Source organism: Nyctereutes procyonoides, unplaced genomic scaffold (assembly GCF_905146905.1).
Source record: "Nyctereutes procyonoides isolate TBG_1078 unplaced genomic scaffold, NYPRO_anot_genome, whole genome shotgun sequence".
Classification (NCBI taxonomy): Eukaryota; Metazoa; Chordata; class Mammalia; order Carnivora; family Canidae; genus Nyctereutes; species Nyctereutes procyonoides.
This window is the reverse complement of record NW_026575135.1, coordinates 28,606,888-28,632,673: the sequence shown is the minus strand read 5'-3', so window position 1 is coordinate 28,632,673 and position 25,786 is coordinate 28,606,888. Positions and strand designations below refer to the sequence as shown.

The window sequence follows — 25,786 nt, the reverse complement described above, 5'->3', positions numbered from 1 at the left end:
TGCCTGTGTCTCTGCCTTTATCTCTCTCTATGTGTCTGTCATGAATAAATAAATAAAAATCTTAAAAAAAAAAAATAAAGAAACCTTTCATCTCAACTATTGTATTTACGAATTACATTTTTCTTTTCCTGGAGTAAAAATGTCAATCTTATTTGTTTTCCAGATTACAAGGTTTAGATTCCTTGCACTTTGATTTTGGACACCTGTACTATATATCTGAAAGAAATATCTTCAGCTTATAGTAATATTTTATAACAGAAATTTTAAAAAAAATTTACCCAAGCATTAGCTTGTACATTTGAAATATTAATACAGAAATTTAAAAATCAAATTGTAACCCTGTGAGTTAAACACTAAGTTAAAAAAATAAAAACCAGCATTATAAATAAAAGATTCCAGTGTTATAAAGAACCTTCATTTTCTTTCAAAAACGAAAACAAGAGTTTTGATAAAACATAAACTGTCACGCTTTCATTATCATAACACTGCTTTTCTGAACAAATAATTGCTAAGAGACAACATTTTAAGGCTATTTTATTCAAAATTCTCCATATAGGAGAAAAAATATACAATAGTATTTACACATGCTTTAATAACTTATTTCACTGTACAACTTGCATTCTATTTAACAGTACAATAAACCAGCAAAAGAAAATAATCGGTCAGCACTCTTTAATAACCTCACATAGAAAGCACTGAGTAAGGGGTACAAGAAGGTGGTATCTGTAAATTGTTTCATGACTGAGCCACGGAGCACCAGTCATCCGGTTTCATTTATGTCTATATGAAGATTCTATACCTTTCTGATCAGTGATGTGAAAGGCAATTAGGACCTTTCAGAAAAGAACATGTTTGTTTTGGTTTAATTTGGTGAGCAAGAGCAGAGTGGCTCTATCACTTTTATCCCTTTCTTATAAATATTTTTCCCTTTTTTGTAACTTCCACAGTTTTAAATAAGAATATTTTTATGCTTGTGTATACTATTATGTCAAAACCATTCTAGCACAGACTTACATTTATCAGTCATCTTACAGCTAGCAAAATGGTCCAAACACATTAAGGAAACAAAAGAAATTGACCACTTAGTTCTGCCAAAGTAGCACCTAGTAAAATAGCACATCAGTCAAGTTTCTCCTGCTTTCCTCACAAGATTCAGGAAAGAGACCTGCCAACAACTTCAAAATTATGGGCAGAAACATAAGAAGGAAAAGGACTAGCTACTATTCTCTGTTCTTGAGAAAAGATCTTACTAGTTAGTATATTTTCTATTGCATTTCATAATCTTGGAGTCACAATTGCCAAATCAGGGTGAGACTCTACAAGAGGAAAACAAGATAAAAATGACTGACTAGTGTAATCTGAACTTCTTCCAAGTCATTATATTTTTCAAGAAAAAAAAAAAAAGGCACAGGAGGTATACATTTCAATTTGGCTCAAAAATAATAAAAAGTAATTTAAATAGTTGGCAATAACCATTAAAACATAAAACCCAATTTCCTCTATTTTCTTTGACATAGTTCAACACACAAACACACACAAACACACCCAACTGTGGTTTCGCCATAATCAGGACTACACATGCTGCGTGATGTTTTTACACAGATTAAACTCTACGGACTATCAAATCTATAAAGTAGGATCTAATAATTAATTTGAATTATACATCTGCTTGATCAATATATTCTTTCTAAAATTTAACCTATGTTCAAGCCAACTTCCTTTTGTGGAACTGAAATGATTCAAATGCTCTAATTTTCAGGTGATTATATAGTATTTCAGTAATCTTACATACCAAGGAATATCAAGAGATGAAAAGTCAGTTAGTATTATACCAGTGAAAACTAACTCAGATTTCACTTTGATACATGTAAACCATGAATTCTAAGTTTCAAGAAACAGTAGTTGTGGTCAAGTTTATATTCCATTATTATATTTTTAAAAGATAGCAGTAACATTTACTATAATTGTAAACCTAAGTTTGTATCCCAAGACAGCATATCTAGGAAAAGATGCACCCATTGTAACGATGAGCCTGACGTCCTCCTACAGACTGGTGACAACTGTAGTGTAACTAATTTTAACTGCATTGCCAAGTAGACTAGGACACGACCTGCAGGAATGATGTTTCCCACACTGCCAAGCTACTTTGGCAGCAATCATGATTGTGATGAAATATTAATGACAAGTTACACATTTAAAAAGTCATTAGAACATCTCGTTCCTGTACACTAGTATAGAGAGGTCTTCCGAAGATAAAGGAGTGTAGGCCTGGTTTAATTTTCTCAGCTAGAGCCATTATTATGTTAAGGTCGCCCTCTGCTGTTAAATCAAGGTCTATCTTCAGGTTCCGTAGAGATTTAAAGGGCTTTTTCCCTTTTTGCCTATAAATAATGAAGAAAAAAAAAAAAACTTTTATATACAAATACATATAAAGATATAGACAATGTCCCAAAGGAACAAAACAAAACATTAATAATGCACAAAGGTTTTTTTTATTTCATATGGTGTTACTTACGTATCATCTTCTATATATTTTATCAGGGTCAAGGCTTTTCTGTGAAGGACGAGTAGAAACTGTGCAAGGAAAGTACTCCTGAGAGATAAACCAGGTTTCAAATGAAAGACCTACAGGAAAATGAAGCATTTTAATAAATAATTTGCTCCAATTCTTCTTATACAGCATGTTTCTATCACTGTGTTGACAATGTCTGAAAGGTAACACACTTTAGAGCAGTTCTCCATAACCATTGCCACTGATGCGTCTAACAGACCAGAAGTACTGAGTCTAGAGGCAATCATGCTTTTCTGAAGTCTTCTATTTTATCTTTGAAAATGAGCTCAACTTTTCCATTCTACCACAGAATACATCCCTATTTACTTTATTGTTAAGAATCATGATGTAGGGGCTCCTGGGTGGCTCAGTCAGTCAGGTAAGCAGTTGTCAGTTAGCTAAGGTCATGATCCCAGGGTCCTAGAATCCAGCTACATGTCGGGCTCCCTGCTCAGGGGGGAGTCTGCTTTTCCCTTTGCCCCTCCTCTGGCTTATGTGTGTGCCCTCTCTCAAATAAATAAATAAAAATCTTAAGAAGAAAAAAGGAATCATGATGTAATTTACTTCCACTTATATTACTTAATTTTTCCTGCCCACATTTCCAAACAAAATTGAAGCTCTCAGAAGTCGAGCCATGCTTACAGACTATGGTTTTGAGATATTTTTTTCTCTCTACTGTTGAGGGGTGAGGATACATGGGTAGTGGTAGAATGATTTTATTCAGCTTGAGAAATATCGAATTAGTTGCATGATTATTAATTACCCTTGAACTATGCACTATGTCACAGACCACATAGACCTGTATCTAAAATTCTGAGTCAATCTAAGGACCTCATAATTTCAAAGCTATCCCTATGACACTGTTTCCGGGCCTGATTCCCAAAATGATATTATGACAAAGCTCTGTTATATTAAGAAACAAGTCCCATATAATCTATAGTTTTCCTCAATGTTAACTAATCAGGTATTTTTCAGAAGAATGAGACAATAAAGATGTTATTATTTTAGAAGTATACAAGTTTTAAAGACATTTTGGCTCAATTAAGGCAAATAAAAAAATATCCTCCCCTCCCCAAAAGACAACACCTTGAGTTATAGGTTTGTGGTTGGAATTAAAACATTTATTATTTGAACTGGGACATATTGCATCTTTAATTGTTAATATACAGGCTAACGCCCATTAACAATCAAAAGAAATACCGTGTAGACATTTTAGAAAGACCTGAAACATTACAAAAAGATAATGACTTAAAAAAAATAACGACTTAGTTCTATGATATTACATATATAGCACAGGCAATGTAGTATACATTAAAAAAGACAACATACCATAACATTCATTTTGACAATCTTAGGCTTAACATTTACCTGATCCAGGAAGGCTTTTACTAGAGTGTCTCTGTGTAAGACATCTTGAAAAATATTCCTATGAAGAAAATAGTCCAAATGTTGAAATGGATACCTTCCAAAATCTCTCACTCCAGCTAATAAATTAAATTCTTAGAAATGGAATATTATGTATAAACACATTTATAAAAATTATATATATATTTGGAGATAAAAAAACTATATTCATTTTAACTCAAAGATACATCTATCTGTATATTAGTAGTTTGTCAAGCCACTATGCAATTATTTTTTTCTTAAGGATGTAAGTAGTCCCAAGAAGGGCATTTAACTCCTTATCAATCTATTTTTGTACCCTCACCTTATAAAAAAAATGCTGAGAGCCTTAGGGAATTAATAAACATGATCATCAATTCCTGCCTTCTCAAAAAAAATAAAACAGCAAGAAAAATAAACACATACTACAACCACAAAAACCTAAAACAAAATGAAAGGTTAACTTTATGTTATAGTAACTTGTAATAACCTGTCCAGAAAGAAAAAGGTGAAAGAGTAAATGCTGTGAAACGTTCAAGTGGGATTAAAGAACACCTTGACCACTGAGCTGCATCAACAAACCTATCACTAAGCAAGTAACACGAACCTACTACTTAGAAAAGTGTTACCTACCTTGGCAATGATCAGACTAAGAAGACAGAATGTATACTCGAGCTAATGTAACCCTAAGAAGCCATAAGGTAAGCAATTTTTCACTGAAAATAGTAGGGATCATCACTGAACTGACAAGAAAGACAAATAAAGAGGGGTGTGTGCAGAGAGAAATAGGGAAGTACCTAAAATTCCCTACTTTAGGAAATGGGTGCACCAAATTACAAAAGAAAGAAACTTGGAAGGAAAAAAAAGTTATCACTGCATGATTACTGGCTGGCAGCACCCCTTTTCTGGCTGTGGAGAGAGAATAAGACTATTAAATCTAGTGTTCTGAAAATATATGTTTCACTGAGTATCTCAATCATAGGTGAATCAGATGAAGCATTGTTAAAAATAAGTATTATTTCCAGTGACTCATTTTCCACAGAGTGGCAGTAAGTGAATTTTTAAAAGTTATAAGTATCTTAAAAATAAATAATATTGCTTAAAGAAAACTAAAAAGTAAAATATATCTGTAATATATAAAAGTTAATATACACTCTAATGGTAGAAAATATTTCTTTTGGACAATTTCATGTTCAGAAAATTTACTTAAGAGTTGTGAACAAATTTTAAAAACTCATGATGTTATTTTTTTTTAACACCAGTAAGATAAGACTTGTTATAGCTGATCAAAGTCTGTCAAACCAATGAAGCAATTAAACATAACTAGCTAAAATGAGCAAGAAATGTTAAAAGAATACACATACCTCCACTCAAAAAATAAGAATAAAATTACTAGGCGGTATATTCATTCTAAAGTTCACTAAATTTCCCAAAAAAGAGCTCTGAAGTAACCAAAAATAGAAAATACTAAACACTTCAGGAAAGAGGAAAATGCTTGAAAGCACAGATTAGTTTTGAGAATTCCTACATGTACCACAATTACCAATACTTGAAAACTTGGTCACTTGGAATTCTGATTTTGACCAATTCATTTTCTAAAGCAATTCCCTTTAAACTTTCTAAGGAATCCACAAAAACAGTGGATAGCTGGAAAAAGATGGGTCCCAGTGATGCCATCTTTCTGTACTAAGAGATACATGCAGCTAGGGATACCTTGGACATGCTGTTCTTTTTTTATTCAACGTTTTCTGTGTGACTCTTAGTGCTCCACATGTCTGCTATCTCAGCTCAAAATGTTTCTTAGAAATACAGGGCAGGGTTGCTTGCTCCAATTTTACTGCTGCTTTATACAAACACGGATTATCACAGTTAACATTTATTGAACACATTATATGTGCCAGGCACTTTAAATTGATTAAAGAGAACCATAATAGTATACGGCATTTCCTCTCCTGATTTAGAACTTAAGTTTTCTTAGGGTTTTAAAATTCAGATTTATCATTTTTCCCCCTCTAATTGGGTCTACTTTCAATAATTTATCATACATTAAGAAAAAAAGACTTAGAATTACTTCTTTGGTTTAGCTAAGAAGTCTTTTTTTTTTTTTATAAGATTTTTATCCTCTTTTTTTAAGATTTTATTTATTTATTCACGAGACAGAGAGAGAGAGAAAGAGAGAGAGAAAGAGGCAGAGACACAGGCAGAGGGAGAAGCAGGCTCCATGCAGGGAGCCCGATGCGGGACTCGATCCCAGGACTCCAGGATGATGCCCTGGGCCGAAGGCAGGCTCTAAACCGCTGAGCTACCCAGGGATCCCCTAGCTAAGAAGTCTTTTAATGACTCTTATACACTAGATTGTAAGCAATATAAGGGTTGGGTCTCTTTATAGAGAGCCCAACCTTAGCACCAATTACTGTGCCTAGGACCTCAATGTACATTTGTTAAATAAATACTTAAATATTTACTTTAAGGGACTAATCTAACCCATCTATGCAAAACATAGTTATATTAAGAAAAGTAGACATTGAAGGAAAAAAAGGGCATGATTAGCCAAATTGTTTCTTCAAGCACAATTCTTTTTTTTTTTTTCAAGCACAATTCTTAGTAATATTTCCTTCCTTTCACAGATTTGTTTCGTTTTTACTCATAAAAGATACAACTTCATAATACTGTTTAACAACAATATCATTACATACAAATCTGGAGTGAAGCTTTCGTCTGTGCAGATGATAGTATCCTGAGCCATGTCTTCTTCTGAAGTGGCTCTCCAGAATGCTGTGAGCTCGGATCTCATGTATCTACGCTGATTATAAATATGTTCGTGACATGGTGGCATCTGCTTGACAGTATTGACGTCCACATCTATGTGTGTGGTGGGGTAGGGAGCATACATGACTTGCCGGAAGGGGAGCACAAAGCTTCCAGTTGAATCCTGTCAAAATGAAAAGAAAATTTGTTCTTATATGCCAAAAGATATGAAGGATTATTTTTTAATTAGAAAAACTGGCTTTCACAAATCCATCTCTATAAGTTTATCCTAAGACATTAGTCATTATCGTGTGCAAAGTTTTAGTGATGAGTGCACTACCGCACTGGTTTTAATAGTAAAATGCTAAAAAATAAGTGAAGTATCCAAAAAGAGAAGTGATGAAATAAAAATGTTTTTTTATTTACGTACTAAAAATTAATTTGAAGTTTATGTGTTGATATAGAAAGATGTTCATAAGATATTGTGGAAAATGGAGGTTAAAATATGCAGAGGGGACAGGGAACTATGTAAAAGATACACACAGAAGAATAAAAAGACAAGAAAGATATATGCCAAATTTTAACAGGTTATTCATTGGATTAGGAGATTATGGGGAACTTTTTATTTTCTTATTGATTATTCACATGTTCTTTTAAATCTCATTGAATATGTATTTTTATAAGTAAACAATGTACTTCTTTCCAGGTATTGTCAATTGGGTAAATACCATGTAAGAAGTATCTACTGTGTACGAAGCATTGTAGTATAGGTTACGAATATAATATCGAGGATATTTCCAATTTTTTACTCTTACAATGCTGTCATAAACACCTTTATAAGTAATCTCTCTCCTTATATAATTGTTTCCCTAGGATGGATTTCTAGAAGTAGAAAGAGTAGGTTAAGTCTTTGAACATTTTCAAGGCTCCTGATATGCAACGTCAAAGTATTTTCTGAAAGGCTTAACAATTTATATATGTACAGAAAACTGTTAACAGATTTTTTTCATTAAATTATAGTTTCAAGCTTTCCTCTGTGCATCTGGTATAGGTCCCTTTCAGGGATAAAATTACATAATTAATTAAATGAGAGGGTGCTGAGGAAATAAAAGTACTAAGCACTTTATTATGTCTTTGATAAAAAAGAAATTCTAAATTTCAGATTTGTGCAATTCAAAATAGAAATGTGTTTCCCGTAAGTAGTTTCTGTATTTAAATATCATTCTGAGCTCAGAGCATGCACACTATTGAAAATGCAAAAGCTGAACATAATTTTTTTTTAAAGATTTTATTTTATTTATTTCTTCATGAAAGACACAGAGAGAGAGAGAGAGAGAGAGGCAGAGACACAGGCAGAAGGAGAAGCAGGCTCCATGCAGGGAGCCCGATGTGGGACTCGATCCTGGATCTCCAGGATCAGGCCCTGGGCTGAAGGCAGCGCTAAACCACTGAGCCACTGGGGTTGCCCAGCTGAACATAATTTTTATTTACAACAATTTTTAGTATGTTTTCTTTCATTTTATTATGTAAATCCCCAAGAAAGCATTCACTATGAATCACATAACCATTAGGAAATATACTTTCTCATACCTTGGACTATAATTGAAATATCAGCAACACATTCAGTAAAATAACTGTCTTCCCGTAATTATTGAAAATAATTGCTAACTTATATTTATCTGCTTTATTCCTTGAAAAGTGGACTCAGTCAGAGAAAGACAAATATCATATTTCACCCATATGTGAAATTTAAGAAACAAAATAAATGAACAACAACAAAAAATCCAGACAAACCTAAAAACAGCCTCTTAACTACAGAGAACAAACTGATGGTTATTTGTGGGGATGAGGATTAAAGAGCATATTAATTATGATGAGCCTTGAGTAATGTACAGAATTGTTGGAGCACTACATTGTACACTTGAAACTAATATAATAATGTTCCATGTTAACTATATTGGAATTAAAAAAAAAAAGAAAAAAAAAGAAAAAAGAGAACAGGCCCAAGTAAAGAAAAATGTAATTTAAAAATACATATATAAAAAAATAAAATAAAAATAAAAATACATATATGTGAATATATATATGAATCGTTCACATTCTATATATACTTTCTGAAGACAGGAAGCAGTTAAAAAATTTTTTTTTCAATAATGAGTACATTACATAAACAAAAAATGCTAACAAAAATTCAAATCCTTTTCAGTAAAAGAAAAAAAAGTACCCTTTTTAGATGTGCAAACTTGACTCAAGCACATATTAAAAAACAAATAATCCTGAGGCCAGGCAAGGAAGCTATAGGAAACCAAAGAGAAAAACACAGAAAGATATTCTGTGATGTTTCACTCATACTAACTAAAAATCTGTAACACATATTCTCTATGTTCAGACTTGTGTATAGGTCAGCTCCTTGGCATATAAACATGAGGTGCACTACGTGCTAATATTCAAAATGTATTTATAAAGAGTACCAAAAATGATTTTTAAAAGTTGCTTTCACTTGTGACAAATGGAAACTATACCTTTAGTAGGCCTTGTACAAAGAGCCCTGACTCATATTTAAATGATGATTCGGCTTCACATAATCTGGAACATTTTCTCTCTGCTGGAGTCAGAAAAAGGCATAATGTTCTCACTATCTGTAAAAGAAAATATTTTAGCATTAAAATAGGAAATTAAAAGCCCACTGGTTTGCTTATCAAAGAAATCTGAATAGAAACTTCAACCATTATTGTGAATAAAGTACATCCTGAAAAAAAGTATTCCTTAGTCACTTGCCAGGGGTCCATGGGACAGTTGTTGCTTAAAATAGGAATTCTGTGATCAAGTAAGTTTGAGAAATGTACTGTATGATACCTCAAAACCTTTAGCATTCGAATCCATATTGTAACCTTCCAGGTGACTGATACAAAATGCATACTTTATCCAACATATTTGTCCACAGAACTCGTATTTCAGCAAGAACTAATGACTTAATATAATTATTGACTGTATCCCCACCCAGCAGCAACTATTTTTCAAATAAGTAAAAACAGTTCTGGACAAGAAAACTAAATGTAGTTATATTAGGCAGAATTATGGTTTCTGTTGAATAGTTCTACATGTGAAATCCCATTATAATGAATGTTAGGAGTGTCCAAATCCTTCAATAGAATGAGAATTAATTCTATCAAATTTGATTTTAAATAAGTAAGACATTGGGGCTTAGAAATTTATGATTCTTTTTTTTTTTTTTTTTTAAATCTATGATTCTAACAGGATTTGGTCTATAGCTCTGTTAGGAAAAGTAAAAAGCCATGTAAGGATGTTGGAATTCAGACAATATTCAGAGAGTTTTTACATTAAAGTAGTGGCTTTCAATACAGAGTAATGGCAACCTTTTTCATATTAAAAAAATAAAAGAGAACTGATTTTGCCAGAAGCGGATGTGGGATGAAAAAAGCGTTTTAAAAACACAGAGCCCTGACAACAGAGCCTTCTCCTTCCAAAAAGCTACTGGGCGGTCCTTCCGTGAAATCTGAAGGCTCTGGGTGACAGAGATGGAAACCTACCTTCTTGGGATAACAAATGTAATAATAAATTGCTAAATCAATATAGTAAGAAGTATACTAACCTCTCATAAATGGATGTACACAAAAATATAATTCTGGTAAATTAAGGGTCATGCAAGCATACAGGGTAACTTATTAGAGAAAAAAAACTACAAATATATTTGTTAAGGAAATAATCATTCCTAACATATTTTCTGTGTAAAACATAAAAAGAAAAATCAGGTTTGCTTAAATGGATAGATATGTGAAACATCTCCTTCTACATAACAGTAACGAAAAGTGCAAAATCCCTTATTTTTTTGCCTGATGCTTGGAAAGAGAACTTTGCTAATTCTTTGTTAACTCATGTGGCACTGAAGAAAGTGGTCACAAATGTTACTAAATAAAACATAACATCCACAGACCACTCAAAAACAAGAGGTCCCTAAAAAAGATTCAGGAGGGAAAGCAATATAAGAAATCAAGATGAATAATCAGATAACATTTCTTTGGAATCAGTATCAAAAGTACATGGTTATTATCTTCATGTTTACTAAAAGCGATGTCAGAGAATAGAAGATAAGTATTTTTGAAAAATATCTAATTATTTTATGAAATTCTCAAAAGCATTTATACAATGCTGGTAACTGTGTAATACTTATGAGTTATCAAAATGAAATGGATAAATGATTTCCTATTTAAGCAGTCTACTTGTTCCAGGGTGTCATAGTAATTTGGCCAGATTATATTACCTCCTTATACTATTAGATCATCTTGACTGCAACCTAACTTTTAAATTACAGCCCCTGATATATTAGAGTGTTAAGAAGTCAGATTAGACTGGATTAGAATAAATTACCTTATTTACTTTCTCTGCACTGCTGCCTACTACGACAGAACAGCCACAAGTTTGCAAGTGTGAGCTGATGGCACTGCAAGATGAACAAAAAAGATGAAAAACACTGCCTGTAAAACAATGTCACAGACTAAAACAAAAAAAGGGTAAGTGAACTTCAAACAATTTAGAGTAATTTTACATGATGAGTGCCAAAACTGTAAGAACAATGCCTTGCCATCTCTTATCTCTCCTAGTACTTTACATTCGCCTCAGGCCTTTCAGAGATTCTCCCATTTGAACTTAAAACCCAGTTAGTAAAATATTACTATTTTATAATGAAAGAAACTGAGGTGTGGAGAGGTTAAGTGATTTATTTAAAGTCAAATGGGGTTAAAAATAATGATGAATGGCTGACAGTGAGCAGAATCAGCACTAAAGTGCTTCTGAGTCAAGCTATGTAAGGCTTCTCAGTTAAAAACACTCCCACCTCTGATATTCTCTGAGGAAAAGACTATGGACATAAAAAGCAAATACCTTATCCTTTCACTTCTCATTGAAAAAAAAAATGAAATTTCATGATAATCTGCAATTGTAAAGAAACACTAAGGTAGAAAATGAGATTATACGTGCAGAGAGAGCACTTAGTATAGGGACTAACTTGCAGGCACCTGATAAATATTGGTTGTTTTTACTGTTATTACATTTTCCTTCGAAGAAATAGAAATAGAAAATGTCAGCTATTATGTGCTTATATGTACCAGGCACTGTTTTAAGTGCTTAATATGACTTATCTTACTCAATTCTTATAACAAATCATATGAAGTAGGTACTATTTTTATTCCTATTTTACAGATGAGGAAATGGGGGCACAGGGACTTTAGGTATCTTGCTCAGGTTCAAATAGCAATAACCCAGTAAGTCTGGTTTTAGAGCCCACACTCTTAAATACTAAAATTTGCTGTAAGATGGAAAGGATCAGTAAAAATACAAATAATTTTCTTTTGTAGGCCTAAATAACTTAAGTCCCTCCACAATGTAAGTTAATTTGTAAAGGTTCTGTGATATTGTGATTTTAAGAAATATATATTTGGTCTTCATCCGTAGTTCTTGGCTAACAGTTTCCAAAACCCTTGGAATTTTCTAAGTGTAGGAAATGAGATGCTTTTTGTTAGGTTAATGAGGTGACTTCTGGAAAGCATCTAAGGATAGGGGCTGACTGCCAATGAAGCCAACCACATGGTAAGGGTAAGAACTTTCAGTTCCTCCCCCCTGACCTCTGGGGAGGGGTGAGGGGCTGGAGGTTATCACCAGTGGTCAATGATTTAATCAATCAATCAATCAATCAATCAATCAATCATGTCTATGGAATGAATGAAGCCTCCATGAAAACCCAAAAGGAAAGGGTTTGGAGAGCTTCCAGGTTAGTGAACACCTGGAGATCTGGGGAAAGTAGTATCCTTCGAGACAGTATGGAAGCCCTTCACCTTTTCCCCAGACTTTGTCTTATGCATCTCTTCCATCTAGATGTTCATCAGTATCTTAGAGCCTATCCTTTATATTAACTGGTAATCACGTAAATAAAATGTTTGAGTTCCGTGAGTTGCTCTAGCATATTAATGGAACCCAAGGAGGGGGTCGTAGGAACCTAATTTATAGCCAATTGGTAAGAAGTCCAGGTAACAACCTGGACTTGTTACTGGTGTCTGATGTCCAAGGAGTGGGTGGGTGGAACCTCCAATCTGTTACAAGTCAGTCAGACTGGTGTCTGGGGGCAGGGACAGATGCAGTCTTGTGGGACTAAACCCTTAACCTATGGAATCTGACACTCTCTAGGCAGAGTGTGTCAGAACTGAATTAAACTGTAGGACACCCACTTGGTATCTAGAGGATTGTTGGTGCGAAGGCCCCAACACTGGAAATGGGTTTAAGAACCCCTTTCAGTTCTTAGTTTCAACTTTGATGAGAAGTAAAATAAGAAACCAGAACCAAACAACAGACCAAGATTTCTTGTCTGGGCACTATGGAAACCCAGCTTCTTTACATATTAAAAAGAGTGACATTAAATGGATCAGAGATATGTAATAAATGAAAAAATAACACAAAGCTAAGTAATAGTTTAAATACTTAACATTGTTCCTAGAATAATTTGGATAGCTAGTCTCATTAATTTTTGTCCTTCCAAATTGTGTCATAGTGAGCATAAGATTTCTATCTGGTTTATCCATCCCTTACAAAAAGAAATGAAATTCTTACTTGAGAAGAAAGCCTTCATGACAGCTGTCACCAATATCATCATCATTGAGAACTGTATCTGCTATCTAAAATGCATCACAAAAAAAAAATTTATCCTGGCTGTAATATAAGCATTGAAATAACATTCTTAAATACACAAGTTTTCTGAATTTTAGGTTCAATATGACACATTGCCCTAATTTCTAAGCATCAAGAATCCCAATAAAACAATCTCTAGCACTTCCATAAAATTTCAGAACAAATGTGAAAACTGGTCAGGCAGGTTAAGCAATGATTTTTACAAGAACAACTTCCTCTTCTGGGCTGTCAGTCAGAAGACAAATCTTAATGACAAAGTCAGAAAGAAACAATAGTTTCCTGAAGATTTCTCTACACAAGGAGAGGGTGTGATTCAAAATGCCAACAATGATTAAGCAAACTAGATTAGTGAATGTAAGTAAACTTGTGTTAACCACCGCTGATTGGTATACTGCTTTGTTACAAAAAGTACTGCATTAAATACTGATTGTTTTTATAAGTTGTAGAATTCTAAGAAATACAAAAGTGGTGAAATAAACTAAATAAAATGTAGTTCTGTCACAACTATCATTGACCGAATAAAAAAAAAGCCTTTGTTTGATTCTAAAACTCAGGATTTTCTGTGTTTGCTCAAGTGGCTAATACTTCATTAGTATGAAATAGAGAATAGTATGCATGACAAAAAAATGAATACTACTAAAATTAGAATGCTACTAATATACATAATAGTCATATAACTCAAGGGAATTCCTATTTAATAATACAAGTAATAACTTACATCTATTTCTTCAGGAACGCTGTGTGATTTCATAGATGAAAGCAGTTCCATTACAGGAATTACTTCACCAGTAAGCATTGGAATAATACTCTGACCCTGTACAAAAAAGCAAAATGAAGTGAAGAAAATCTGACAATGAAGGTAACGCCCTGCTCTTTTTGAAAGTTCAAGTTACACCGTTTTGCTTTATGAAAGACCTACATTGATTAGTATCTGTTTCCAGCAAGCAAAAGAAATCTGAAGAGAATTTCTGCTTTAAAAAAAAAAAAAAAAAGGTGAAATGCCAAAACAGCACTGAGCATTTGTTTTGAATGAGCCATTGTAGGAGGTGGCACATACTCTGAGCACCAGACTAGCCTAGCCAAGCTCCTACCCCTTGAGCCTCCCGGGACTCCACTCAGCATCTTAGCGTCAAGCCACCTTAGCTTTGGACTGTGTCTATGAGCATCTGTGCTTTATCTTGATTTATTTTGTGCACCCCTTAGTAGACTGTGTTTTCAGATATCAGACAGAGACGCTTAAGAGAGGTTATTTTTTGGGTCTGGGAACACTCAAAAACTTTTCCATACAAATTAATTATAATTGCTTCTATACTTCATGGCCATTTCAGTGTATGAAAGATTTTAGAGGAATACTCTACTTTTGGTTAGCAGGGAAATCCTGTATAGGATAAACGGGGCAATAAAAAACTAAGAACTGAAAGCAAGGAATAACATCCTTTGAAAGAAATAATAACTTGTTAAAACACAGCCCCAAACATGTCTACTCCTCCAGAATGTTTCTAAAGGATGTACATATTATTTAAAACTCATTTTCATTCTTCCAGGAATGATTTTCTTTAGTCAGAGTGGAATCATTGGCTTATCATCTACTGTTACATGCAATAATTTAATTACCATACCAAATTTAGAAAGGATTTCCTTTGATATTTATTTGAGATATGAAAAACTTGTTAATTAAAGGTCATTGATGCATTTTATATTTAAAATGAGGAAAATCAGCCATAAGACTTGAGAAATAGTCAGCAAACAACTTAGTAGTCAAGTTTGACTCAAAACCCACCTTGTAGATTCACAGTAAGGTTTAGTACCCAAATGAAAATCAAAATACCACATATGTTTTAAGAAGTCAATAAAACAGACATCAAAAACATAATTTTGAAATTTGTAGTTTCTAGAATGAAACTGAAAATTCAGTATAGTACATCACAAACATAGAGTATCTCAAAGATGGATGACCATGCCTATACCCTAAGAATATTCAAAGCAGGACCATCACCCCTGTCCCCCAATTTTTGAAACATCTTGAGTATGTAAACTTTAGAGATAAAATTGTCACATATGTATGTTAATTTTTAGCTAAACATGTTTTAAAAATTACATATTAAAAACATTCTAACAAGTTTTTTTCCTCACTCATCTCTCATTAAACTATTTTATTCAAATTTTTCACATGTCTTTAAATCTCAGTCAGAGTCATTGTCTGAGTGATCATATCCAGTTTTTTGGAAACTTGGGAATTTAAATGTGATGCTGTCTATGGAAATCTTATGCTAAGTCATAAGCCTCCTTGTATCATATAGAAGGTTTTATTATTTAAAAAAATTCATCCTGTAGTAACCTCCAAACATAACCACTCACTGTTTTAAAATGCTTGTTTACAGTTTCAATCGACACTTGCAATTCAACAAGAATAATGACTAGCTATAAAGTGATTTCCTTGTAAAGTGATTTTATCAGATGATAGCTATAAGCATCCAAAACTCGCACTGAATGAAGTCAGTGATTAATTCCAGACTAATGTGAAATCCCCAAATAGTGTTTATTTGTTCAAAATAAAGTCATTTTAAGCACATGATGTGAGATTTGTAAAGATTCTATTATCAGGCAGCTTCTATGCAGAAAGGATAACTGCAGAAAAATAACTTCCCTTAGATGTAGGCATATATATATAGTGCCATAAACTGTATCTCAGATATTTATCACAATTTATCATTATCTCCTCAAAGCTTAACGACAACAAAAAATCCTACAAGACTGAACAGAAGAAACTCAAAAGAAAATCCCTCAAGTTTCTTTTCCTCTTGTGACTTCTGTAACTTGAACTTCTTACAAGAGAATGTTTCCCCTTTAAAAACCTCCAGTTGGTCTAAATATACAGAAGAGGTTAACATTTTCAAGAAGAACCCTTAAAACAGAAATAAAACTTAAAAGTGAATAGTGGTAAACATTTTAAGCACAGGTTTCTGGTTTGAAAAAAATTCCCAGGAAATGCAGAATGTTATTGGGTCTTAAATTTCTTTATCTTGAGGTAACTCTACTAACTACTTCATAACTAGCAGGTACATCTAGAGGTTGGTAAAAGTCCCAATGCTTGGCACTCTGCTCATTGACCAACAAGTAAAAACCAGGCTTTGCTGGGTAAAGGGAAACATTTTCTTTTAAATGTTAGACCTTTCCCCAGGATTACCTCCTCTTGCCTAGAAAGTTATTTACAAAAATACAGGTATAATAACAATTTGTAAAGGAAGTCACTTTATAGAGTTTTGTATTTTCCTGGTTCAAGTCCCTATGTATTCACAAATTTTTAGAACAGTTATTATTTACAGATTTTTAAAATTTTTTAAAAAATTTTTTAATTTAAATTTATTTTTAAAATTTATCTGACAGCACAAGCGGGGGTAGTGGGGGGTGGGGGCAGGCAGAGGGAGAAGTAGCCAACGGTGGGTGATCTCAGGACCCTGAGATCATGACCTGAGCCCAAGGCAGACACTTAACCAACTGAGCCACTCAGGCGCCCAAAAAATTATTTTGTCTCAGGCATGCTAAAGGAGAACCAGAGTAAGAACAACTCAGTCATCCTTAGACTAGAACTCAACAGAAGGAACACTGAGAGTGGCCAGAGGCAATGAGAGGAAAGGCAAAAAATCCCTTCTCCTTTGGAAATTCCTCTTCAGAACATCTCTGCCCTGCACTGAAATGGTTTGCATTTAACTTCCATAAGGGAAGCCATATCCATGCAATTATGCATCTCAAATGCCGTTGCCTCTACCCTAAGAATATTCAAAGCAGTAGGATAACCATGGCGTATTTCCCTAGATACTTCTTATTACCAGAAGGTGAGGGATATCACTGGCAAATTCTAACACTAAATAGATACAAAATAGGATATAAATTGCATGAGTTTTAAAAATACAACATGAGACTTCAAATAAATATTATGCTTACAACTGTGCCTGTATCCCCAGATATCCCTAGGAGTATACTCAACTTCCCTATGTTATAATTAGTTCTGGGGAAATGTTTGAGAAGTAATACCTTAAAGACAATCTCATATAAAACTTAAAATTTTTACTATAAACAAGTTATTCAAAACTTATTCTGTGCAAACAGAAAAAAAAAGGTACCAAAATTGCTATTATTCTTCACTTATTTAACTCTTCAGGTCTAATATGGAAATCTTCATCCAGTTTATTCCATATATTTCCATAAAGACTCTGTTCATTTTCATACCCACCCTTTCAAAACAGTATGGCTTCAAGGACTTAAGAAAAATAGCCCACAGCCTTATACAGCTGCATGCCCTGAGCTTGGTGGTGTTTGATAGTATGCATTCTGTATCTTACCTGATCTTCCATTCTTTCTGTGCCTTCTAAGACTATTTTCTGCACATTTTCTTGCCTTTCCTGAGCAAGAGAAAATTCATTAAAATTAAAAGAAAATTGATATTTGTTTATTTTTCATGGTATAGTTAATTGGCTGACATATTGTGTAATTCAGTTCATGGGAAAAATACTTTCCACGTTAGGGCAGAAAAAAAAAGGGAGAGTATAGGAAATTAACCCAACAAATCCATTCTCTTACATACAAACAATACAAAATAAGATAAAAACATCCTTTTCTCTGTAGTTAAAAAAAAAGGTAATTTATCAGAAAACAGTCAATGTAACATCTGCATAGTTTCACAAAGGAAACTAATGGTTTGTACTTTTCAAATTAAGTAAGATTAAGTTATATATATCTGGGGCTTCCTGACTGTAAGTGATTTTCATAAACATTTAAAATAAGACATAATATGTAAACATAATAAAACACTCTTTCTTTTCAAAGATACCATTTCTCTTTACTATCTGGTAAAAACTTATAAAATGAATAACACTTTAACAGACTTCCATACTAGTATCAAAACTGCAAAGCTGAAAGGAGAGTTAAATTTGTTCTTCAGGTCTGTCAAAAATATCTGAAAATATAAAAATCACTAAATATTAAACTATAGGAGTTAGAGGATGACAGCAATTTCCTCTGGCTCAATCTGTAAAACTAAAAGGAACACCTCCTGGAACCCATTTGGTCCAACCTCCTCATTTTCCAAATTTCAGAACTTGGCAAAGGAGTTAAGGAGACCAAAGGCTACATGGCCAACTGCTTATGAAACATTTGTTTTGAACTGCTTGTACCTACACACAGTATTAAGTGAAAAACAGGGTCATGCAATGCAAAAAGAGAGAAAGTTTTATAAAGGTTCCCAAGACAAACCTAGACTTTAAAAGCTTATTACAATATTTTTAATTTCTCTAACCTTTAGGTTTTACTTGTAACATAGAGCTACCATTTCCTACCTTTAGGGGTTCTGATGAAGATCACTGACATTAGACTATTAGAACTATCTAACAGGGCAGATGCAAATAATAGCTACTGTTTGAAATTACTTCTATATAATTTCTAAAAATTAGATATAACAGAAGATAATCTTTTAATGGCTAGGTTAGCATGATTAATAAGTACCAAAACCACTCACCTTGTGCATCCATATCCTTCCTTTCCTGATAATATGTGTTAATCTATCAACACACACTCTGTGAAGTGGAAGGTAGAAGCTAAGTTCTGTCTGTGGAAGTATAATTGATAAACCATACGTGCTCCTATCTCCATTCCAGTTTCCATCAAAGATTAATGAAACAATAATCACTCCTTTTTCAGACAAGACAAAAAACTTCACATCAATAGCCCCACTCTCTGCATTTCGGAGGATTTCTCCATTTAAGGTGTGGTTGGCAAGAAAAGTTATTTCTCCATCGCTGAGAAGTAGCTGTTCTGTCTTTGGAGCCCAAATGTGTCTTACTCTTGGACCAAGAATATTGTCCCAGTAAGCAAAGGTAGCTGCTAATAAAGGTGATTCACCACTTAGAGCAATCTCTGTCTTGGCAACAGCTGGAGATGGTGGTGGACAGAGATTCGACATCACTGCATCCCAACTACCACACTATCCAAATGGTCCCAGGATATCTAAACAACAACATACAAAACCAATGATTAGGTTCAGCAATTTTCAAGCAATACACCAGAAATTCAAATGACTTTAGAACTGTGTGGTTTTCTCTTCTTCAGGCAAAAAAAGATTTGGAAGCACGTCCCCTAGGATAGACATTCGACTAGCATGGCAGGTGCACATCAAATGCTTGCTAATATGATGAGAACCTTATGGTACATGGTACCTTGTCACCTATATTCAGGGAATACACTTAAAAATCCAAAATAATAATCTTCCAAAAAAGGGGTCTTTGAACATTAATATAAAATATCATATGCTAAAGCTCATAGAATAGACCCTCACTGTTCTCAGGAATTCAGTCTATGTGCAATTCTAATGATTGGATATTTGGCTCCTAAACCACAACAAAAGAGGAGCAAAATGGGAAAGGGAAGGCTCAGACAGTCATTTTGGGTTGAACTGTGTCTTCCACCTCCCCAAATACAGGTTCAAGTCCTAACCTCCTGTATTTGTGAATGTGACCTTATTTGAAAGTAGGTGTAATCAAATTAAGATGGGGTCATGCTGGATTAGGGTGGATCCTAATCCAATGATTGGTGTCTTTATGAGAAAGATTTAGAGACACATGTACAAAGAGAAACAGGGCTATATAAACATAGAGGTAGGAACTGGAGTGATATGACTCCAAACCAAGGAAAGCCAAAGATTGCTGGAAACTACTATGAGTTGAGAGGCAAGGAAGATTCTTCCTATATAGCCTTCCTATATAGCCTTCAGAGGAGCATGTCCCTACAGACATCTAATTTTGGACTTCTAGCTTCCAAAAATGTGAAAGAATAAATTATTGTTGTTTTGTTCACCCAATTTGTGGTACTTTGTTACGGCAGTCCTAGGAAACTAGTAAAGACACCTGTTAGTAGAAACACTTTAAAGCTGTTAAAAGGGGGGAAGAGGTGGGGTGCTTGGGTGGCTCAGTGGTTGAACATCTGCCTGTGGCTCAGGTCATGGGATCCAGTCCTGTATCGGGCTCCCTGCAGAGAGCCTGCTTCTCTCTCTACCTATGTCTCTGTCTCTCTCTCATGAAAAAATAAATAAAATCTTAAAAAAAAAAAGATGGGGTGGGAGATAAAAGAAAAAGAGAAAGAGAAAGAGACAAAAGACTGCAAAAACAATCAGCTGGAACCATAACAAAAAATGAGCAAACAGTTCTGTTATTCTCAACTGTTATTCTCTGTTATTCTCAAGCTCTCTGGGTATCAGGGTATTAAAGCCCAATACCGGTGTTTAAAATAATACTGAAACATCAAGATAACTATAAATATATTTAATATGCTACTTAAATTTAAGGAAGCCGTGTAGCAGTACACTGAGTTCCTTACAGAGAGTCTGTATACTATACTAAATGGCTCAACTAAAAAGTTTCGTTTATTTACAACATTTAAAGAGTAAAGTGACTGGATGGATACTGGTCAAGCCTTTCAATGTACTGAGAAAACAGACCCAGAGAAAAGTCCAAAGTCACAGAGTCAGGTAAGAATCAAAGTCTCTTATATATCTTAACCCACTGAAATGTAACACCCTAAAGGTATAATACTCTGTGATATCAGTGTAAAATGAATAATTCTTGCCTAATATTAAAATTGAGAGGTGGCTGGCTCAGTCAGTGGAGCATGTGACTCTTCATCTTGTGGGTTTGAGCCCCACGACGGGTGTAGATTACTTAAAAATAAAATCTTAAAAAAAAAATGAATATGTGTATTGGAAGACCTAGAGTGAAAAGAACCATAACAATTACATTGAAGCAAGTCTAAAATTGTGGAATCTATTCATCATAAGGATTGCTTTGGGAGGTAACATTTTATCTATAACTACAATTCATTTACTTAAATGTACTCTCTTGTCAAGAGAGTTCAAAAGCTGCTGAAAAGTAGTGTCTTCTATTTTTAGAGTATTAGATGAGCACTTTTATCATGAATGTCAAGAATAGGTATACAGAACTTGGCAAAACACTTTAGAGTATGCATGTGTGGAAATGACTTAACATAAAGGCAGTTCACATATGTATTTTTTAGTTTAGTAGTTCATTTAGGGAATATTTACTTTTTAATGTGTTCTATCAACGTAAGTCTTAAAAGACTACACTGGACATAAACTGTCTAGCTAACTTAAAATATCCACTGTTTCAGATACAATTTAAACAGTTTACAGTGATAGAAAACAGGAATGTAATTTGAATTCAAACTGTAATGATGCTATTGTCATCATTAAGTAAATAACAGGAAATTGGGGGCCAAGGAGATGAGTTAACACATAGCCACAAAATTATATTGTAACATTTTCCTTTTGTTCCTCCTTTTTGGATAAAAAAGGTGAATAACCATAACAACAATATTTGAACTCAAACATTTCATCATTACACTGAAAATAAAAGCATTTCCTAAAGCCGAACAGAGCCCCAGAGCAAAATCTGGTTGAATTACAGGAAAATTTTTACCTGATTGTGAAAACTAAACTACTACAGACAATTAATTACATATAGCCTCATCGCTATTCTCATTAGAAAGGAAAACAAAGGACAAGAATCATGTTGAATTGTTTAGCTTAAAATCCTGCCAAAATTAATAATTTTGAGAAATGAAATGCTACAGATAAGTATAATTAGGAGAGCTGTAAAAATAGTTTTACTAACATGTAAAGTCATCATCTTTGGTGAGGAAAATCCATATACGTAAATGTGGCTGAAAAAAAATCGGGTGAAAACCAACAGTCTTTTATCTATACATCTACATGTAGTTGGCTACTCCAGAAGATTATCAAACATTAGCCATAAGAGTCTTTTGAGGGAAGCCAGGATCCAAATTGGGTGACACGGTGGCTTTCCACTCCTGTAAACAAAGAATAGGGCTCATGAGGATGTACCGATAAACTTTCTGAAAATAATCCAACATATGCAGACATAAGATTGTATTAATTACCATCTGTTAAAACTGTTAGCAGAGTAGTAGGTTGGAAGCTTTGCTTTTTCTTAAACCTTTGCTAAAAACCAGCCATCTCTTCTCCCAGTGGTATTTAGAAAGTTGATTGGTCCACTGCTGTTGTATGTAACTCAGAATTGTACCATCATAAGGCTCACACTTGTAACCACGCTTTGTTTATTTTCTCCAAGCCCTAAAAGCAGCAGGGTCCTAGGCCAGCCCGCTTTCCAAAAACAGATGACGCCCAGGCCAAGTTTAAGGAGAGTGAACTATCAACACTGGACTGTTTGCAACACTTTCTAAATTTTCATCAGGCAAGATTCGGAGATGAAGTTTACATCAAGGTCTGGCTATCTCTCACAGATGCAAGTTTCTCACGTAATAGGCTGTTCTCCTTAGAACTACTTAATTAACATAGAGCCCAAGGGCAGGCTTGCAGGACAGGAGTCCTCATTGTTCTTTGTTTTTACTTCTTTCTCCGAAAGCAAATTTTGGACTGCTAACAGAGCCAAAGAGAGACTATTTTATCAACTTTATAAAGAGGGGGAAAAAAAAATCTTTAGCACCTAATGTAACTTTCCTGGAGCAGGTCAGTGCTGCTCTGTGCACAATGAGCACGCGATATGGTCTAGAATTCCTCTCGTTTTTGTTTTGGATGTATAAAGAGCAGTCGTCACGGGGCGTTTTCCAACTGATTTAGGGTTTTCCCAGAGCAGTAGGGTTTGGATGAGGTGCTGGCCAAAGGTATCTGTCACACACCACCATCTATATTCCAAGTATCCTGACTCCATGTGATTAATCTTCCATTTTCTCGCATCTCTAAGGTTCCCATTACGTTAAAAGTCTTCTAAAGTCTGAGAAAGATGGTATCAAACAGTATTTTTCGAATCAAAAGTGCAGACTGAACGTAAAGCCAGATGTGTTGCTTTTCATCACAGGTGAAGGACGGGAACGGTTTGAATCGGAATCTGCCCACTGGCCACAACCACTGTGGCCTTCCTAGGGCCAGGCAATCTCTCTGTCTCCGAAGGGGCCATCTCTCTCGGGCAAGTGCACGACCTCCCTACCAGTGAGTCTCCTGGATACAGCAGCCTGGTGGAGTAGGGGGTGACTCAGACCCCGTGTGGGCACAGCAGACACGTAATCAGTGCGCTTCTTTCTGCAGCAGATAGCATCAGCCGAGCGATGCTCAGGTCACAGTGGTCACACTTCCTTTGAGCGAGCCTGTGTAACCTCGGCGCTGTGAAGCAAGCACGCCGGCTGCACACTGAGGGAGCACACAACTCCGTCCGGAGTGGCTCCTCCAACGCACAGGGAAGCGGCAGTCTTTGGGAACCTGCGTTGAAACTGTGTCCACTTGCGCGTCCTCTCCCTCCCCCAGGCCGCCCCACCCCGCTTTGCCGCCTCCCCGGCCCGGACTTGGGGCTCCCCGCGCACCGCCCGCCCTCTGGCCTTCCCCACAGCCGGGCCTCTCAGCGCCCGAGGCGCTTTCCCTCGAACCCGCGGCGCCGAGGGCCCGACGGGTCCCTCTGGGTCGCACACCGGGTCCCCGGGGAGCGGCCGGCGCGCGGCCTGCGGGCGGGAACGAGGCCAGAGGCCCGGCCCCCCGCCCCGCCGCCGCCGCCGGGGAGCCGGGGAGCCGGGGGCCCGGATGGAGGCGCCTCCACTAGCCACCGGCTGGAAAACCCGACGCCGGGTTTGCGTCTGGGAGGACGAGCCGCGCCCCGGGGAGAACCGCCGCCGCCGCCCCCGCGCGGCCCCTGACCCGGACCCCGGGCAGTCGCCCGCCCGCCGGCTCCGCACTCACCCACTCGCCACCTCCTGCGACTCAGCCGCCGCGGGCGCAGGGACCGCAACCGCAGCCCGGCCGCCGCCCCGCCCCCGGCCCCGCCCCCCAGGCCCGGCCCCGCCCCCCAGGCCCGGCCCCGCCCCCCAGGCCCGGCCCCTCGCGCGCCTCCCGACCCCCGCTGCGCTTCACGCCCCGGTGGTGTCCCCCCTGGTGGATCTGTTTTACCCACTCTTTCGCCCATCACCTTCGGCGAATACCGTGAGAGCAAGGGCAGGGGAGGAAGGGTGAAGAAAACAAAAGCACACACCTCCTAAGCACACGCCTCCTGCTCTCTCTGGACCCCGCCCCCGAAAGGGAAGGAACCGGGCAGCGGGGGAGGGGGGGGCGGTGACGCCTCAAGCGCCATCTTTTACGTGGGCGGAAGAAGTTGCTGCTTAATTTTTCGTTTCCTCGTGGGACGCCGTAGGTGCGTCTTGGAGTTTTCGATTTGCGATTACGTGAACGCGCGAGCTCCGTGAGAGGGGGCGGAGGGGACTGCTCCGCGGGTGCGTGGTGCGGGTGGGCAGCGAGGTGTGGGCGGGTGTCGACAGTGTTGTCTTTAGTGCGGGCGGCTGCTGGGCTCCCCGGAAGCCCAGTGGGTAGTTGGGAGTGGTTGTCAGGTAACGGGAGCCCAGCAAGTGTGTGCTGCAGTAATGCATTTATTTTTTCTTGTGGCACAGTTAAGTGCGCTGTGACTACACCCCGAGTCCGGTTAGGTAATTTCTTTTTTACACAATACGCAGTCACCACAAGTGACTTCTTTACATGTAAGCATTTTCTTAAGCTCGATTTTCACACTTTTTATTTATTTATTATTTATGATAGTCACAGAGAAAGAGAGAGGCAGAGACACAGGCAGAGGGAGAAGCAGGCTCCATGCACCGGGAGCCCGACATGGGATTGGATCCCGGGTCTCCAGGATCGCGCCCTGGGCCAAAGGCAGGCGCCAAACCGCTGCGCCACCCAGGGATCCCGATTTTCACACTTTTTAAACGTCTTTTTTTTTTTTTTTTTTGCTCGTTGCACAATGTGGACGAGTTGGGGTTTTTTAGCCTTTGGTAAAGTATTTTGCCATTCCATTTGATGTGCTGTAGGATTTATTTTTAAACCTTGAGTTAATTAGGCTTTGGGGCTGCAATTGTATATATTCGTGCTACAGATAAATGGCAGTTAACATTTTTCATCTTTAAAGATCCTACAGCAAGCAGTGAGGATCATGCAGTGAGGAAGAAAAGGAATACAAATGAGTCCCTCAAGCCTATACCCTCTGCAGAATCCGACCTCTTGCCCAGTCACTACTCTATGCTCATAGCACCAAAATAACTACCATTTATCTGGTTCCTGTTGTGTGTCTGGTGCTGTGCTCCTTAGTCTAGATAAAAAATTGTGTTTAGGGCAGCCCGGGTGGCTCAGCGGTTTAGCGCCGCCTTCAGCCCAGGGCGTGATCCTGGGGACCCTGGATCGAGTCCCACGACGGGCTCCCTGCGTGGAGCCTGCTTCTCCCTCTGCCTGTGTGTGTGTGTGTGTGTGTGTGTCTCTGTCTCTCATGAATAAATAAATAAAATCTTTAAAAAAAGAATTGTCTTTAATTCTCACATCTTTAGGGTATGGGT

At 36.6% G+C, this 25,786-nt stretch overlaps 1 protein-coding gene across 5 annotated transcripts; it reads right to left on the bottom strand.

The window, feature by feature from the left end:
* Positions 1-517: 517 nt before the first annotated feature.
* C9orf72 (C9orf72-SMCR8 complex subunit) lies at positions 518-24,218 on the bottom strand. Of its 5 annotated transcripts, none has more exons than XM_055302572.1 (12): positions 24,153-24,218; positions 22,060-22,255; positions 18,897-19,384; positions 17,725-17,784; positions 14,100-14,195; positions 13,304-13,368; positions 11,072-11,144; positions 9,205-9,321; positions 6,631-6,866; positions 3,920-3,977; positions 2,516-2,625; positions 518-2,381 (listed from the first exon to the last, which is right to left on the bottom strand). In XM_055302572.1, the coding sequence occupies exons 3-12, from the start codon at positions 19,338-19,340 to the stop codon at positions 2,195-2,197; spliced, it is 1,446 nt and encodes a 481-aa protein (XP_055158547.1). In that variant the 5' UTR covers positions 19,341-19,384; positions 22,060-22,255; positions 24,153-24,218; the 3' UTR covers positions 518-2,194. The 5 variants fall into 5 exon arrangements, with proteins under 5 accessions (XP_055158547.1, XP_055158546.1, XP_055158548.1 ...); XM_055302571.1 differs by lacking the exon at positions 24,153-24,218 and adding an exon at positions 22,346-23,620; XM_055302573.1 differs by lacking the exon at positions 22,060-22,255.
* Between the last annotated feature and the right edge of the window lie 1,568 nt (positions 24,219-25,786).

Coding starts and splice junctions, on each gene's coding strand:
- C9orf72 (XM_055302572.1), bottom strand. CDS start 19,340: ATGTCGAATCTCTGTCCACCACCATCTCCAGCTGTTGCCAAGACAGAG. Junction 13,369..14,099: donor GCGTTCCTGAAGAAATAGAT/GTAAGTTATTAC, acceptor GATGCATTTTAG/ATAGCAGATACAGTTCTCAA. Junction 11,145..13,303: donor CATGAAGGCTTTCTTCTCAA/GTAAGAATTTCA, acceptor TTCATCTTGCAG/TGCCATCAGCTCACACTTGC.